A 16,435-nucleotide genomic window follows, 5' to 3' on the forward strand; every position below is an offset into this window, starting at 1 on the left:
GCTGTTTTACTAAGTTGACATCTCATTGATTTTTTTTTTAATAGTAGATGTAAATTGACATTACTCAACATTAACATGTTTACATTTTATAATCTATAGTTATTATAGATTTATCATTATGTGATTCCAAAATACCCAAATAGTAATTTTATAATAGTAAAGTTGAGTTTAGATACAGGAGTTATCAAATTTAATTTTGAGGTTATATTGTTTACTAAAAGAGATCTAGTTTGCTATGGAATTTGGACAAGAATCTGATCCTACTTTATTATAATTCTTGGCAGGATGCTTTAATAAATTAAGGGCATTACATCCTTTACCAGGCTTGATATTAGAGTGGAGAAGAATCACTAATGCTATTACCAAAGTGGTCTTTCCCCTGCAGCGGGAAAAACGTCTGAATCCTTTCCTTGGAATGGAAAGAATCTATCCTGTATCACAATCACACACTGCTACAGGTAATGAGAAATCTTAAATATGGATAATATCCTGTTTTGCAAAAAAAATTCATATGTAATATTTGCTTATGATGACCAAGGAATTCAAGTGTTGATCATTGGGTTCAGTGAAGTTCTATAAACATTTATGAAACACATACTACATCCAAAGCATAGGTGAATATCAGGTAGATAAAGAGATGAAATTTAGTAAGATACAGTTCCTGCTTTCAAGTACTGTATAGAGTAACTTGGATGTCTGAGATTGGATGAGAGTATGGCCAAGAATTAAATATTTATTTGAGTCAGTGATCTTATCTAATTTCAGTCCCAGCCCTATTCTGAATCTCTTAAGAGTCTCTCCAAGTTGAATCTAAGTAGGCTTGTGCAGTAATAAGGGAGTGTCTTACTTTACTCAATCAGAAAAGAAAGCTGTAGAGTCCTTTGCATGTCTTATGGCCCTCTTGGGATAAGTATGCATGTAATCTCATGAAGAAAAAAAAGCATTCTTTTTCTAGGTAGTGCACAACTCCACATATTTGTCAAATGTAATGTGCAGTGGAAGAAAGGGCAGCATTAACTCCTTCATAGAGGAGGCATTTTAGTTTGATGGTATAGAATGTGGACTTTGATATCACATTTTCACAAGGTTTGAATCTTGGTGCTAAGAATCTTTAGACAAGGTACTTAACCATTCAGTGCCCAAGTTTCCTCATGTATAAAACAAGATAATAACAGTCCTACCTCACTGGGTCATCCTGAGGATTAAATAAGTCAATACATGTAAAGTGTTTAGAATAACGCGTGGTACATTATCAGTTGTTGCTGTTATTGAGGATGGGGCCACCGTGAGGAGCTGCTTTTCTCTTTGTTTGCTTAGTCTCTGTTCTAAACAATTCCTCTTTTCCTTCTCCTATTAGCTAACTTCTTGGTGCTTCTTGCCTATTTCTTGCCCTGTTTTAAGTTTCATTTTGAAACATATGCTAATGCTGTAACTTATGTAAAATAAATTCTTGTTGGTGAAAAACAATCAACCTAGAGTTTTCAAAGCTTTTGCACATTTATTTGTTGCTTATAAAGCAGAAAGTTGTCAATTCCTTGTTGTTTTCCTGATTGTTTTTCATTATACTATGCCTACATTTAAAGAATATTTAGAATACAAGCTTACCTAAGTATAGTAAAGCCCTTTCATTATTAGAATTCATCTTCATGAAGCTATATTCATGTTTTGTAATTTACTTTTGCCATTTTATTTGTCTACCAGTTACCTCATTAATTCAAACACTAGACCTGAATATTAAGTATTGATATTATCATAGAAGAGAAGACAGTGTGCTGAGGCAGAAAGAGACTTGGATTCTTTCCTGTGCTATTTGTTAGCTTTATAAAATCGATTAGGCCATTTAATGCTAATAAGTGTATTAATATCTACCATTAATTGAACACTAATTTTTGCTAAAATTGAAATAACGAGGATGTAGTATCAGGAGTTTATTCAGAAAAACAGTATCTGAGATACTTAAGATCTCTGATTCATCTAAAGAAGATGGAATTACATACAGTAGCTAGTAGAGAGCCTGTTAGAATGAAGAGTATCATAAAACAGGATTTTTGTGTCACTTTATGCGTATTATAAAAACTGCAGTAGCAGTCAGTTACCCAAACTTTTTGAACAACACCTGTGTGTTTTTGAAAAATTCATCCAATAAGTAAATAAAAAGTAAAATATTTGGGGGAAATTAAAGGCCATAAGCATTAAAACAAATAGCTTTCTGTTTCCTAGAAAATGTACTAGCCATCTGATTCTAGTTTCTAGTCATGTCAGTGCTACCTACCATTGATTCTTGTGATAAGTGATGAGGAGGAGGAGGAAAACTGGCCAGGTGATATCTAGAAAGTAACGTTCTAGTCACCATCTCTCACTACTACTCCATCTCCTGCATCCTGTGGCCTAACTCCTGTGGCCCCAGTTGTCCCTGTTCAGCACTCAGTTGCTCTTCTGCTTCAGATCCTCTTCTCTGTATCTTGTTTGTTCCTGGCTCTTAAAGGCTTCGACAGTCATTTCTCCTAAGATCCATTTGATTTGTCTTTTACTCATTAGTATAACTGCTAGCATTTTATAATGCTAACTTCTGGTACTCATTTTAGCGTAGAAATACTATGATTTATCATATTCTTATCATGGGATTGTTTCTGTAGAACGAGGTTAATTATAAAACACTGTATTGTAGCTAATTCATATATTCACTTATATCACGATTGGTCTTGTACTTATTATTGTTAGACACATGAACATAATGAAGTGTATTTCATTTAAATTTAGTTTAACAATAACAGAGCATTCATTTTTAGGATAATTCAGAAATGGTATTCGTGTTAAAGTAAATGTCAGATTTCCCCTCTTCCCTTTCCCCCCCCTAATTTTATGTCTTCATTCTGCTTGATTTTAGACGAATAACCTTTATAGAACCAAATATTCAGAATGTACCAAGAGATTTTGAGATCAAAATGCCAACACTAGTAGAGGAAAGCCCACCTTCCCAAGCCCTAGGCAAAGGCCTACTTCCTACTGGCAGGTAGACTCTATTTCTCTTTATTTTCGGTTAATATACTTTTGGGGAGTATGAATGGCTCAGAAATAGCCTATTGGACAAATAATGAAATCAGTTTAATTTTCTGTTCCAGGCATACACATTTCTATTCTATTTCAAATCCTGAGTCTGTCTATAAAGAAGCTAGTTGATGGCAAAAGCTGAAAATCTGGGTCACTAATTAATCAACCAGCACTATATGCTTGTTTAAGTCAAATACTAAAGGGGACAAGTTTAGCAGTGTCTGGTACATCCCCCTTCCTGCCCTCTCCATATGCTCACAAAAGGAAGAAAAAGCACAGATCATTTATATTAGATATGGTCAATGAGATTTACTGAATTGAGTAAAGCAGTTTGTTGGAAAGGTTATTACAGAAATACTTACTTCCTGTTTAATTGAAGGTTGCTGAACGAGGTCTAGTATATTTGTTAAGCTTAAAGTGTGTTTCAATAAGGTTTTAAATTTCTTAAATGGAAATATTGACTTACTGAAAAACTCAGACCATTTTCATATATTTAAGACTACTTCATGTCAAGCTGATGATGTTTTTTGCACAACAGAGGAGGAAAAAAAGAAGGGTTGTGGCCTGAACCCCAGGGCATCAGACAAAGATGGAGGAGAGAGCCTCAGACAAAGGAATGCCATTTTCAGTTAGCATGAGACATGCCTTTGTGCCTTTCCCAGGTAAGGTGACTGATGATGTTTTTTGAGTTTCTTTTTGCTGTGGGAATGGTTTTCAAAGCACTGATAAAGCCTGAATTATGAATAAGACTCAGAAGAATACATTAGTTCGTCCATCTTCCTCTCTGTGGTGGAGCCTGTTTTTCCCCTTCATGTTGCCAGGTTTATAACAGTCAGTCATTATTGTCTTCATGATCTGCTCTGTGGGAAACCTCTGTGCTGTTTGCTCAGCATCCTGCTGAAATCATGTAATCCTGGGTCATTGTAAACCTTTTTGCAAAATCCAGTGAATTTTGTTAGTTGTCATCCTCTTTGACTTCTCTACAGCATTTGTCACTCTGTCAACCCTCTCTTTCCTCAATTTCTCTCCCCCCCCCGACCTCTAAGGGCACAACTTTTTTTTTTTTTTGGTCTCTTTCTAACTTGTTTTGCTCTTTTGTTTCTTCTCCACTTCTCCCCACTGCTGCTTCCTATTGCAGGGGGTAACCCTCAAGGCTATCTTACTTCTGTCTGACCTCTCCTCAGTACTCATCATCAAAACATTTGGAAGTCATGATCTATCTCCCAGATCATCCCTATTATTTGTATACATATTTGCTCTTTTACCTTTTGCCACCTGGCAGCTCTGGGTGAGTGCAGTTAACCAGCTGAATTTATTTGAATTCTGTCAGAAAGTTATATTCCAAGGGTGAATTCAGGTCTATGATAGTATAACCCATTTGGCAATTTTCAGCTTTGCTTTTTAAATATGAACTACCAGCATTTTACCATTGTAACTATATTTAAGTATTCAGTTCTGTGGCATTAAGTACATTCACACTGTGGTGCAGCCATTACCACCATCCATCCCCAGAACTTTTCATCATCCCCACCTGAAACTCTGTACCCATTAAATATAACTTTCCCCCCGGACTCCCACAGCCCCTGGCAGCCACCATTCTATTTTCTGTCCCTATGAATTTGACCACTCAAGATCATATAATATTTGTACTTTTGTGCCTGGCTTATTTCACGTAGCATAGTGTCTTCAAGGTTTATTCATGTTGTAGCTATCGTGTCAGAATTTCTTTCTTTCTTAAGGCCAAATAATATTTCATGATATTTATTTATTCTTACCTAAATAATAAAATTGTGTTTAACACAACAATATTTTATACTGATTCTGTTTAAAATTGTAAAATTAATTTAAATTCAATGTATATGGATTTAACCTGAAAATTTCTGCCATTTAAATGTAGTGTTTAGTTAACTATCTAAAATAATTCTTGATGAGGTTTATCCCAGGAATGCAAGGATTCTTCAATATATGCAAATCAATCAATGTGGTAAACCATATTAACAAATTGAAGGAGAAAAACCATATGATCAACTCAATAGATGCAGAAAAAGCTTTCGACAAAATTCAACACCCATTTATGATAAAAACCCTCCAGAAAGTAGGCATAGAGGGAACTTACCTCAACATAATAAAGGCCATATATGACAAACCCACAGCCAACATCGTTCTCAGTGATGAAAAACTGAAACCATTTCCACTAAGATCAGGAACAAGACAAGGTTGTCCACTCTCACCATTATTATTCAACATAGTTTTGGAAGTTTTAGCCACAGCAGTCAGAAAAGAAAAAGAAATAAAAGGAATCCAAATTGGAAAAGAAGAAGTAAAGCTGTCACTGTTTGCAGATGACATGATACTATACATAGAGAATCCTAAAGATGCTACCAGAAAACTACTAGAGCTAATCAATGAATTTGGTAAAGTAGTAGGATACAACATTAATGCACAGAAATCTCTTGCATTCCTATACACTAATGATGAAAAATCTGAAAGAGAAATTAAGGAAACACTCCCATTTACCACTGCAACAAAAGAATAAAATATCTAGGAATAAACCTACCTAAGGAGACAAAAGACCTGTATACAGTAAACTATAAGACACTGATGAAAGAAATTAAAGATGATACAGATGGAGAGATATACCATGTTCTTGGATTGGAAGAATCAACATTGTGAAAATGACTATACTACCCAAAACAATCTACAGATTCAGTGCAATCCCTATCAAACTACCAATGACATTTTTCACAGAACTAGAACAAAAAATTTCACAATTTGTATGAAAACACAAAAGACCCCGAATAGCCAAAGCAATCTTGAGAAAGAAAAACGGACCTGGGGGAATCAGGCTCCCTGACTTCAGACTATACTACAAAGCTACAGTAATCAAGACAGTATGGTGCTGGCGCAAAAACAGAAATATAGATCAGTGGAACAGGATAGAAAGCCCAGAGATAAACCCACGCACATATGGTCACCTTATCTTTGATAAAGGAGGCAAGAATATACAGTGGAGAAAAGACAGCCTCTTCAACAAGTGGTGCTGGGAAAACTGGACAGCTACATGTAAAAGAATGAAATTAGAACACTCCCTAATACCATACACAAAAACAAACTCATAATGGATTAAAGACCTAAATGTAAGGCCAGACACTATCAAACTCTTAGAGGAAAACATAGGCAGAACACTCTATAACATAAATCACAGCAAGATCCTTTTTGACCCACCTCCTAGAGAAATGGAACTAAAAACAAAAATAAACAAATGGGGCCTAATGAAAATTAAAAGCTTTTGCACAGCAAAGGAAAGCATAAACAAGACGAAAAGAGAACCCTCAGAATGGGAGGAAATATTTGCAAATGAAGCAACTGACAACAGATTAATCTCCAAAATTTACAAGCAGCTCATTTAGCTCAATATCAAAAAAACAACCCAATCCAAAAATGGGCAGAAGACCTAAATAGACATTTCTCCAAAGAAGATATACAGATTGCCAACAAACACATGAAAGGATGCTCAATATCATTAATCATTAGAGAAATGCAAATCAAAACTACAATGAGGTATCACCTCACACTGGTCAGAATGGCCATCATCAAGAAATCTGCAAACAATAAATGCTGGAGAAAAGGTAACACTCTTGCACTGTTGGTGGGAATGTAAACTGATACAGCCACTATGGAGAACAGTATGGAGGGTCCTTAAAAAACTAAAAATAGAACTACCATACGACCCAGCAATCCCACTACTGGGCATATACCCTGAGAAAACCATAATTCAAAAAGAGTCATGTACCACAGTGTTCATTGCAGCTCTATTTACAGTAGCCAGGACATGGAAGCAACCTAAGTGTCCATCGACAGATGAATGGATAAAGAAGATGTGGCACATATATACAATGGAATATTATTCAGCCATAAGAAGAAACGAAATTGAGTTATTTGTAGTGAGGTGGATGGACTTAGAGTCTGTCATACAGAGTGAAGTAAGTCAGGAAGAGAAAAACAAATACCGTATGCTAACAGATATATATGGAATCTAAAAAAAAAAAATGGTTCTGATGAACCTAGGGGCAGGACAGGAATAAAGACGCAGACATAGAGAATGGACTTGAGGACACAGGGAGGGGGAAGTGTAAGCTGGAATGAATTGAGAGAGTGGCCTGGACTTATATATGCTACTAAATGTAAAATAGATACTAGGGGGAAGCAGCCGCATAGCACAGGGAGATCAGCTCAGTGCTTTGTGACCACCTAAAGGGGTGGGATAGGGAGGGTGGGAGGGAGATGCAAGAGGGAGGAGATATGGGGCATATGTATATGTATAGCTGATTCACTTTGTTATAAAGCAGAAACTAACACATCATTGTAAAGCAATTATACTCCAATAAAGATGTTAAAAAAAAATAAAAATAATTCTTGATATGTGGTTGGATTTAAGTCTTGTCATTTGTAGTTTGTTCTATCTGTTCTTTATTCTTTTTTAAAAACTGTAAATGACTATTTTTGTTATTGTTTTATTTCCTCTATTATCTTTTTAACTCTATATCTTAGATAGTTTAGAGTTTACAATATGCATCACATCACAGTCTAGCTTCAAATAATTTTGTACCACTTCATCCGTAACGTAAGGAGTGTTTTTCCATTTCCCATTTTTTGTAATACATTTAACTTCTATGACTATTATAAACTTTGCTATATAGTTGTTTTTTGCTGTAAACAGTTATGACCTTTCAAAGAAATCAAGAAACAAAAGTGTCTTTTCTATCTGTTCACTTTTTTACCCTTCCTGGCACTCTTTGTTCTTTGAAGTAGACTCAAGTTTCCATCTATTATCAATTTTCTTCACCCAGAGTACTTCTTTAAGGTTTTTTTTGTAGTGCAGTTCTACTGACAGTGATTTCTCTTAGTATTTCCATGTCTAAATGTCTCTATTTTATCCTCACTTTTGTAAGATTTTTTTATTTGACATAGATTTATGGGTTTATAGTCCTTCTCTTTTAGCACTTTAAATATATATTTCCATTAGCTTATGGTTTGCATTATTTCTGATGAGAAGTACACCACTATTTTTCTTGCTATTCCTCCAAGTATAATATATTTTTTCCCAGGATGCTTTTTTGATTCTTTAAATTTGTTATTCAGTTTTAGCAATTCAATTTGGGTGTGAGTCTCTGGGTGGTTTTTTATGCTTTACTATTTGGGCTTTTGAGTTTGCCGAATTTCCTGAGTTCACTTAGGTTTTTTTTTTTTCTTCTTCTTAATCTATGTGCTTATATTTTTCATTAAATTTGGAACATTTTCAACCATTATTTCTTATAATATTTTTGTCCCTATTTTGCCCTTTTTTCCTATTACTCCAAATATACATGTGTAATACCACTTAGTATAGTCCCACAGATCACTGAACCTTTTTTTCTTTTCTTCTTTATTCCCCTCTCTTCATTTTTTTAAACTCTGTACTGCAATGGATATTTTCTATTGACTGTTTTAATGTTGACTGATCTTTTCTTCTACAGTGTCTAATTGCTGTCATATCCTTTTAGTGAATTTTATATTTCAGATATTGTATTTTCAGTTTTAGAATGTTAATTTTTTATATAGTTTTCATTACTTTATTGTAATTCACTATTTGTTCCATCATCATTTTTATATTTCTTTAAATTCCTGAACATATTAAAATTCCGTCATCTCTGTAATTTCTGAGTCATTTTTCTACTGACTGAATTTTCTCCTAGTTAGAGTTAGATTTTCCTGGTTCTTCATATGTCTAGTATTTTTTTATTGTATGCTGAACATTATGGTTACTACATTGTTAACTCTTTGGATTTTGTAGTCTTCATTTATAGCATTTTCTTCTGGCAGGCAGTTAATTTACTTTCACATCAGCTTGATCATTTTGAGACTTTTAAAGCTTAGTGAGCAGATGTTTAGAGTAGCCTTTACTCTAGGGCTAGATTAACCTTCATTGTAAGGTTTGGCCTTACTGCGGTCTCTACTTTGTGCTCAAGTTGTTCAGCAGGGTTTCTCCACTCAGTCTGGTCAGAGTGTGAACATCTTTCAACATTCAAGAGTATGTTGTTCAAGTAGTTCAGCTGACAGCTGAACTTTGATAATAGCTATTTCTTTAGTGTTTGTTCTTTGCCTGGTTCTCTGAACTTTCTCCCTGCACAGTTTAGTATTTGGTCAAAAATCCAAAGGGATTACTGTGCGTATTTCTGGTGATCCTTTTATGCACAGTTCCTTTCTCTCCAAATTTCACAAGTTCTAGCAGCCTCAGCAGGCCCAAATTACACTTTCTTCTTCCAGCTCAGAGACCACAGTGCTTTGTTTCATCTCTTTCCCTGCTCTGCCTCCATTCATAAACTTGAGACAGTTGCATGGCTCCTCTTATCTCCCCTCTCCTTCCCCTTTCTCAGGGATTGTAGTCCTGCATTGCCTATTGTCCAACATCTGAAAACTGTTATTTCATATAGTTTGTCCAGTTTTATTTTGTTTAGGGCAGAAAGGCCATAAAAGTTGTGGTCATTTGTTTCAAATCAGTATTTATATATTTTGAATTGGTTATTCATTCACATAGTTCAGAAATCAAAATATATAAAAGGTATATGTTGAGAAACTTTGCTTCCTTCCCTGTCCTAGCTACCCTGTTATGTACAACTCTTATAGTTAATTACATATTTGAGTTTCTTATATATCCTTCCAGTATTTCTTTATGCAGATACAAGCAAATATGAATATGTACTATTTTCTTCCTCTGTTCTTACACAAGCATAAGCATTCCATATACACTGTTGTTTGCTTTGTTTTTTTGTTTAATATTTTTATGCTGAAGACTTGTGATTATCAGTAAAGAAACTTGAATGTAAACCAGTTTAATCTGTGTGCAGATAATCTTTGCAGCAGCCTGTGGGCTTGTTTACTGAGTTACAGAGTAAAAAAACCTGTTTAATTTTGATAGATATTGTCAAATTGCCATCTAATGGGACACAGTTACCATTTACTTCCAAGTAACAATGTATGAGTGTTTCTTTCTCCACAGCCTTGCCACAGAATGTGCCATCCAACCTCTGGATTTTTACAAGTAGAAAAGAATTGTTTCTTGTTATAGAGTTAATTTGCATTTCTTTTATTGTGAATGAAGTTAAGCATTCTTTAATAGGTTTAAGGTTCTTTTGTTTTTATTAGTTCTGTGAATTGCTTGTTTATATTTTGTTCTTGATTTACAGCACCTCTTTTATACAATATAGCAATGAGTCCTTTGTGATATCAGTTGCAAATATTTTTCTACTTTTTCTTTAACCATGTTTTTGCTTGTTTTATTTTGTTTTTGCCATGCATAGCCAGTCATTTCTAGTCCATAGATAAGTTATTTGAATCCTCTTAATTATTTGAATACTCTTTTTCACACACAGGCCACTTGACCGTTTTTTGTTGAACAAGTTTATTTTCAAAGCAGAGCACACATTTCTCTCCAGCCCCCTTAAAATGTCAACACACATTAGAAACCAGTTTCTTTATTCACTTATTCATTCATTCCTTCAACAACCATTTGTTAAGGACCTATTAGGTACCAGGAACTGGGCATTTCTGTAGAATGCAAAGGAGGATTGTCTCCCATCCCTAATGGCTCAGTGTTACATGGGAGAGGCATGAAAGAACCATTTTAGATTATGTGTCAGTGCTATAGGAACACTGAGGAAAGCACTACCACAGTGGTAACGGGCAGAGGTCAAGGGTGGCTTTACATATATTACATATCCTTGAAAGCTAAGCAAAAAATTTTTACATGTTACAGAGCTGAATTGCATCATATTAAGAGCAAGGTTTTAGCTTTTTCTGGTTTGAGCTTTTTTACATGATCTCACGGTTGTATGTTGGAACTAAATTTCTGTCATCCTGCTCAGTGTTATAAAACTTGGTTTTGTCTTTGTACTGACTTTTCTAAAATCATTTCTATTTCAGGTGGTTTAATATTAGCTGCTGATTACTCTCAACTTGAGCTGAGGATCTTGGCTCATTTATCCCACGATCATCATCTCATTCAAGTACTAAACACTGGAGCTGATGTTTTCAGGAGTATTGCAGCTGAATGGAAGATGATTGAGCCAGAGTCTGTTGGGGATGATCTGAGGCAACAAGCAAAACAGGTGGTCTTTACTGAACATGTTTAACATAAATGAGAATTTTTACAATTCAAAAAAAATTTTTTTAACTATCTCAGTCATTTGTGGTTGAGGAGTGATTTCTCCCTCTTTGGATTTTTCACAACATTCATCTGAGCCTGTCTCATGGTATTCATATTTTCCTTTGTAGAGTCAATAGAAAGAATCAGGTAGACTTAGTCCGAGCCTACTTAGTTCTGGGAAATCTATATGCATTAGTGGTAGATATTGTGGTGGTGGTGGTAGATATTGTGTGTGTGTGTGTGTATTTTTAAAATCTCTAGCCTGTAAGCACACATATATTTATCTTTTTATATTCACACACATTGAGCCACGGTGCCTTTCATAGAAGGGTGCTCTCTGAATGTTTGTTGAAAAATAAATATTGCTGAGCTGCGGATTATAATCAATAACTATTAGCTTTTTAGTTATTTTAAGATTTATTTATTATTTTTTTTAAAAATAAATTTATTTTATTTATTTATTTTTGGCTGTGTTGGGTCTTCGTTGCTGCTCACAGGCTTTCTCTAGTTGTGGTGAGCAGGGGCTACTCTTCGTTGCGGTGCACGGGCTTCTCATTGCAGTGGCTTCTCTTGTTGCGGAGCACGGGCTCTAGGCACGCGGGCTTCAGTAGTTGCGGCACGCGGGCTCTGTAGTTGTAGCTCATGGGCTCTAGAGCGCAGGCTCGGTAGTTGTGGCGCACGGGCTTAGCTGCTCCGCGGCATGTGGGATCTTCACGGACTGGTGATTGAACCCGTGTCCCCTGTATTGGCAGGCAGATTCTTAACCACTGCGCCACCAGGGAAACCCAGCTTTTTAGTTTTTTGAGCCCATTGGTTAGCTAATCTGCCTGTGAAACTTCATACTGCCCTTGGACTTTTCACATGAGCCCATATTAGTTACTACTTCTGGATGACTCTTGGGCACAGGGAAAATCAAAGGCCACATTCACACTGTTCCCTGGCCTAAATTAACACTGATATTTGCTTATCACATGACCTGTGGGAAATCTGATGCCCTTTCAAGAGAGCAGGATTGTTGGCTGAGGTAAAGGCATACCACCTCTAAGATCCTGCTTTACTAGTTTTACATTTACACTTCTTGTTACTCACAGCTGTGATTCTTGACTAGCTCATTAGGCATGAAACACTTCCTCTCACCACTGCCTGTTTAGCACCAACACTTGTTTCTTCCACTATTTAGAAAGCCAGCTTTGTCCTCTCTATTTAATCCTCTCAGATTAAATCCTGCATTTAGCAAGAATCAAACCCTAAGTTAAATAGGTAATATTCCAATATTTAATCCTCGTAGTAAATACACGAAATAGGTTTTATTATTATTATTCCCATTTTACATAGGAGGAAACCAAGGCACAGAAAGTTAGTAGTTTGCTTAAGGTCATATAGCTATAAGTGGTAGAGCCAGGATAAGTTCAGAATGACAGAACTTAGACATTCTGACTCCATAATCTAAACGTTTATACACTGATGATAGCTGCCTCTATTTAATAAGTTCTTGCATGATTTAATAGTGTTTATGCTACACCAGTTTTTTTTTCTTGAATTGCCATGCACTGAACCATCTAATCTAGATCTCAGTCTTGCTGAGATATCAGCTAGCACTAGGTAATATCTGAATTAAGAAAAAAAAGTGTAAAAAGACCAAAAAGGAAAAGAAAACAGGAGTGAAAAAAATCCCTCTCAATGTAATTAAAAAAAAAAATTATTTTGGAAAGTATTTTGGATTTTGATAATCATTTTTTTGCAAGTTATCTTTTTAAATTTTATTTAACAATATTTATATAGATCTTGCTTTATGTCAGGTGGTATCCTACACCACACAGACACACACACACACACACACACACACGCATGCGCACATACACACGTATATAAAATAACTCATCTAATCCTAACAAACTCATGATGTAGGTATTACTGTCCTCATTTTATAGTTGAAGAAACTGAGATACAAGGTAGATTGTGCAAGATAATACCTCTTGTAAATGGTGGAACTAGGATTTGAACCCAGGCAATATTTATTACTAAATCAGTTTCTTTATTGACCTATTTAGACCATTTTCCTCCACTACTCCCAAAATTTTCTCAAAAGTTTGTGTTTAACCCAAATGAATTCTGCAATTGTGGGATTTCAGGTGGCTGTGAGATGAAGAGGATATTATTTCCAATGACGTCCTCCCTATTATGAAGCCATGTAGTCTACTCTTCCTGCTTTTTTAGTGCTATTCAAAGGTGAGGAGAGGAATGTTTGTAATGCTTCTCTTTCCTGACTCCTAGGCACTTCTTTAAGCAGCAGTTAATGAAGTATTAGGAGTAGAAAGCTTCTCTGAAGACTTCTGGATAAATGACAGTCAGAAATATTTCCTTTTAAACCACTAGGGTCATTTTCTTAACACACACACACTCATATTCATTCATATTCTGCCCCTTCTTCTCTTTCTCCCCACACCTCAAAAAGTATTGCTAAAAGGCAGTAAAGGCGCTCACTGGATATCAGCTTCTATGGATCTAACCCACCAAAGCAAATCTAATCATTTCTTTGACTCACTATGAAAAGTTTACCAAATCTCAATCCTAATGAACTTTTTATGTTTACATTTTATGTAGTTATGATCTATAATTTACTTACTGAGTGTGATGAGTCCCTTTCAGATTTGCTATGGAATCATTTATGGAATGGGAGCTAAATCTTTGGGAGAGCAGATGGGTATTAAAGAAAATGATGCTGCTTTTTACATTGACTCCTTCAAATCCAGATATACCGGTAAGGAAGCATTGAATGTTAATTATCTTCTAGATACTATTCTTCTCAACTCTCTTTCCATATTATATTTTTAAAAATTTGTGTTACAGAATTTTCTATTAACAGAAGTTTTCATCAAGCATTGTTGATTAAATAACGTCAACCTTAGAGATGTGCTTTTTTCATAAAAGTAGGGACAGAAATGGAATAGCAAAATGAAGTTGATGTATATGCTACTGTGTCGTTGTGAAAATCTTATAAAATGTAGGAATTGTCCTGTGCTTTAGGTTTACATAGCTTTATCTTGAAACAGTAAACCATTGAGTAAATGTACCAGAAACTGTGAGAGAAAAATTGCTTTTATAGAGCAGTTTGAATATCACCATTTTAAATTCTCTCTTCTTTTGGCAGTTTATTGAGGTAATTTGCACACAATAAAATTCACCTTTTTTAGTTGTATAGTTCTATGAATTTTGACAAATGCACGCAATCATACTGTCTACATTACAGCTGAGGTATGGAACCATCACCTCATCATCTCAAAGAGTTCCTTTATGCCCCTTTGTAATCAACCCTGTCCGCAGTCCCCAAAAAGAAAAACTTTTATTCACACATGACATGGTCTTGTACATAGAAAATCATGTGAATTCAACAGAAACAACTACTAGAACAAATAAGTAAATTTGGCACAGGTTCCCACCATACAAGGTCAGTTTGTAAAAATCAGTTTTGTTTTTTTTTTTTTTTCCTTTTTTTGGCCATGCCAGCATGGCATGCGGGATCATAGTTCCCGACCAGGGATGAAACCCATGCCCCCTGCAATGGAAGTGTGGTGTCTTAACCACTGGACCACCAGGGAAGTCCCTGGATCAGTTGTATTTTTATATACTAGCAATAAACAATTAGTGAATGAAGTAAAAATAAAACCATTTACAATAACATCAAAAAATGAAATACTTGGGATAAATTTAACAGAGTATGTACAAGACTTTATTGAAAACTCCAAAGCAATCCTGAGAGAAATTGAAGAACACTTAAGTAAATGTGAGGTTTACCATGTTAATTTATTAGAAGGCACAATATTGTTATGATCACGGTTCTCTGTAAATTGTTCTATAGATTCAGTGCATTTCCAATCAAAATATCATTAGACTTTTGTGTCAAATTTAACAAGCTGATTCTAAATTTATATGGAAATTCAAAGGGCCTGGAATAACTAGAATAATTTTTTGGGGAAAAGTACAATGTTGATTACTTACACTCCTTGGTTTCAAAATTTATTATAAAACTACAATAATCAAGATAGGTATAAGGGTAGACGCAGGGGACAATGAAACACAATAGAGCATCAGGAAATAGACCTATACATATATGGTGAATTGATTTTCAACAAAGTTGCCATGGTAATTCAGTGGAGGAAAGATGGTCATGTCAACAACTGGTGCTAGAACAACTGGATACCAGTATGGTAAAAAAATGAACTTCTACTTTTATCTCATACTATATTCAAAAATTAACTTGATATGAAACACGGACCTAAAAGTAAAAACTAGAACTATCAATCTTGCAGAAGAAAAGGGAGAGGAGCTTTATGACATTGAGGTAGGCAACAATTTCTTAGGTGATAATAACACTGAATTAATCATAAAAAATAAATATTGATAAAAGACACCATTAAGAAAATATAAAGTCAAGCCACAGACTGAGAGGAAATATTTATAGTTCCTGTTATCTAACAAAGGACTTGCATCCAGAATATATAAAGAACTCTTACAACTCAATACTTAGAAAGTAAATCATGCAATAAAATAAAGTTCAAAAATTTGAACAGACACTTCACAAAAGAAAATATGTGAATAACTACATCAAGTGTTATCGTCATTTGTTCTCGGGGAAAAGCAAGTTAAAACCACAAAGAGATACCATTATAGAAACACTAGAATGCTAAAATTTAAAAACATTGTGTCTCTTTTACATTGCTGATTGGTTGTAAAATGGTACGACCACTTCGGAAGACAATATGGCTCTTTCATATAAAGTAAAACATACACTTAACTGTATGATTCTGCAATTCTACTGTTGGATGGTTGCCCAAGAAAAATGAAAACATATTTCCAAAGAAAGACTTGTATGTGAATGTTATAGCAGTTTTATTCATAACAGCCAAAGACTGGAAATGTTAAACAACAAAACTCCTAGTGAGTAAATTAAAAAAAATTTTCCCCAGTTTTATTGAGTTATAATTGACACACAGCACTTTATAAGTTTAAGGTGTACAGCATAATCATTTGACTTACATACATCATGAAATGATTACCACATAGATTTAGTGAGCGTCCGTCATCTCATATTGATACAACATTAAAGAAATAGAAAAAAAAGATTTTTTCCTTGTGATGAGAACTCTTAGGATTTGCTCTCTAACAGTTTTCATATATAACATTCAACAGTGTTAATTA

At 34.9% G+C, this 16,435-nt stretch overlaps 1 protein-coding gene across 1 annotated transcript in view; it reads left to right on the forward strand.

Annotated features, from left to right (window-relative positions):
- The window catches only part of POLQ (DNA polymerase theta), a 104,687-nt gene that overhangs the window by 76,001 nt on the left and 12,251 nt on the right, over positions 1-16,435 (forward strand). The window contains 5 exon segments of the mRNA XM_036851791.1: positions 285-459; positions 2,888-3,013; positions 3,592-3,713; positions 11,014-11,198; positions 13,886-13,997. Coding sequence (XP_036707686.1) covers positions 285-459; positions 2,888-3,013; positions 3,592-3,713; positions 11,014-11,198; positions 13,886-13,997 — 720 coding nt within the window.

Source organism: Balaenoptera musculus, chromosome 4 (genome assembly GCF_009873245.2).
Source record: "Balaenoptera musculus isolate JJ_BM4_2016_0621 chromosome 4, mBalMus1.pri.v3, whole genome shotgun sequence".
Classification (NCBI taxonomy): domain Eukaryota; kingdom Metazoa; phylum Chordata; class Mammalia; order Artiodactyla; family Balaenopteridae; genus Balaenoptera; species Balaenoptera musculus.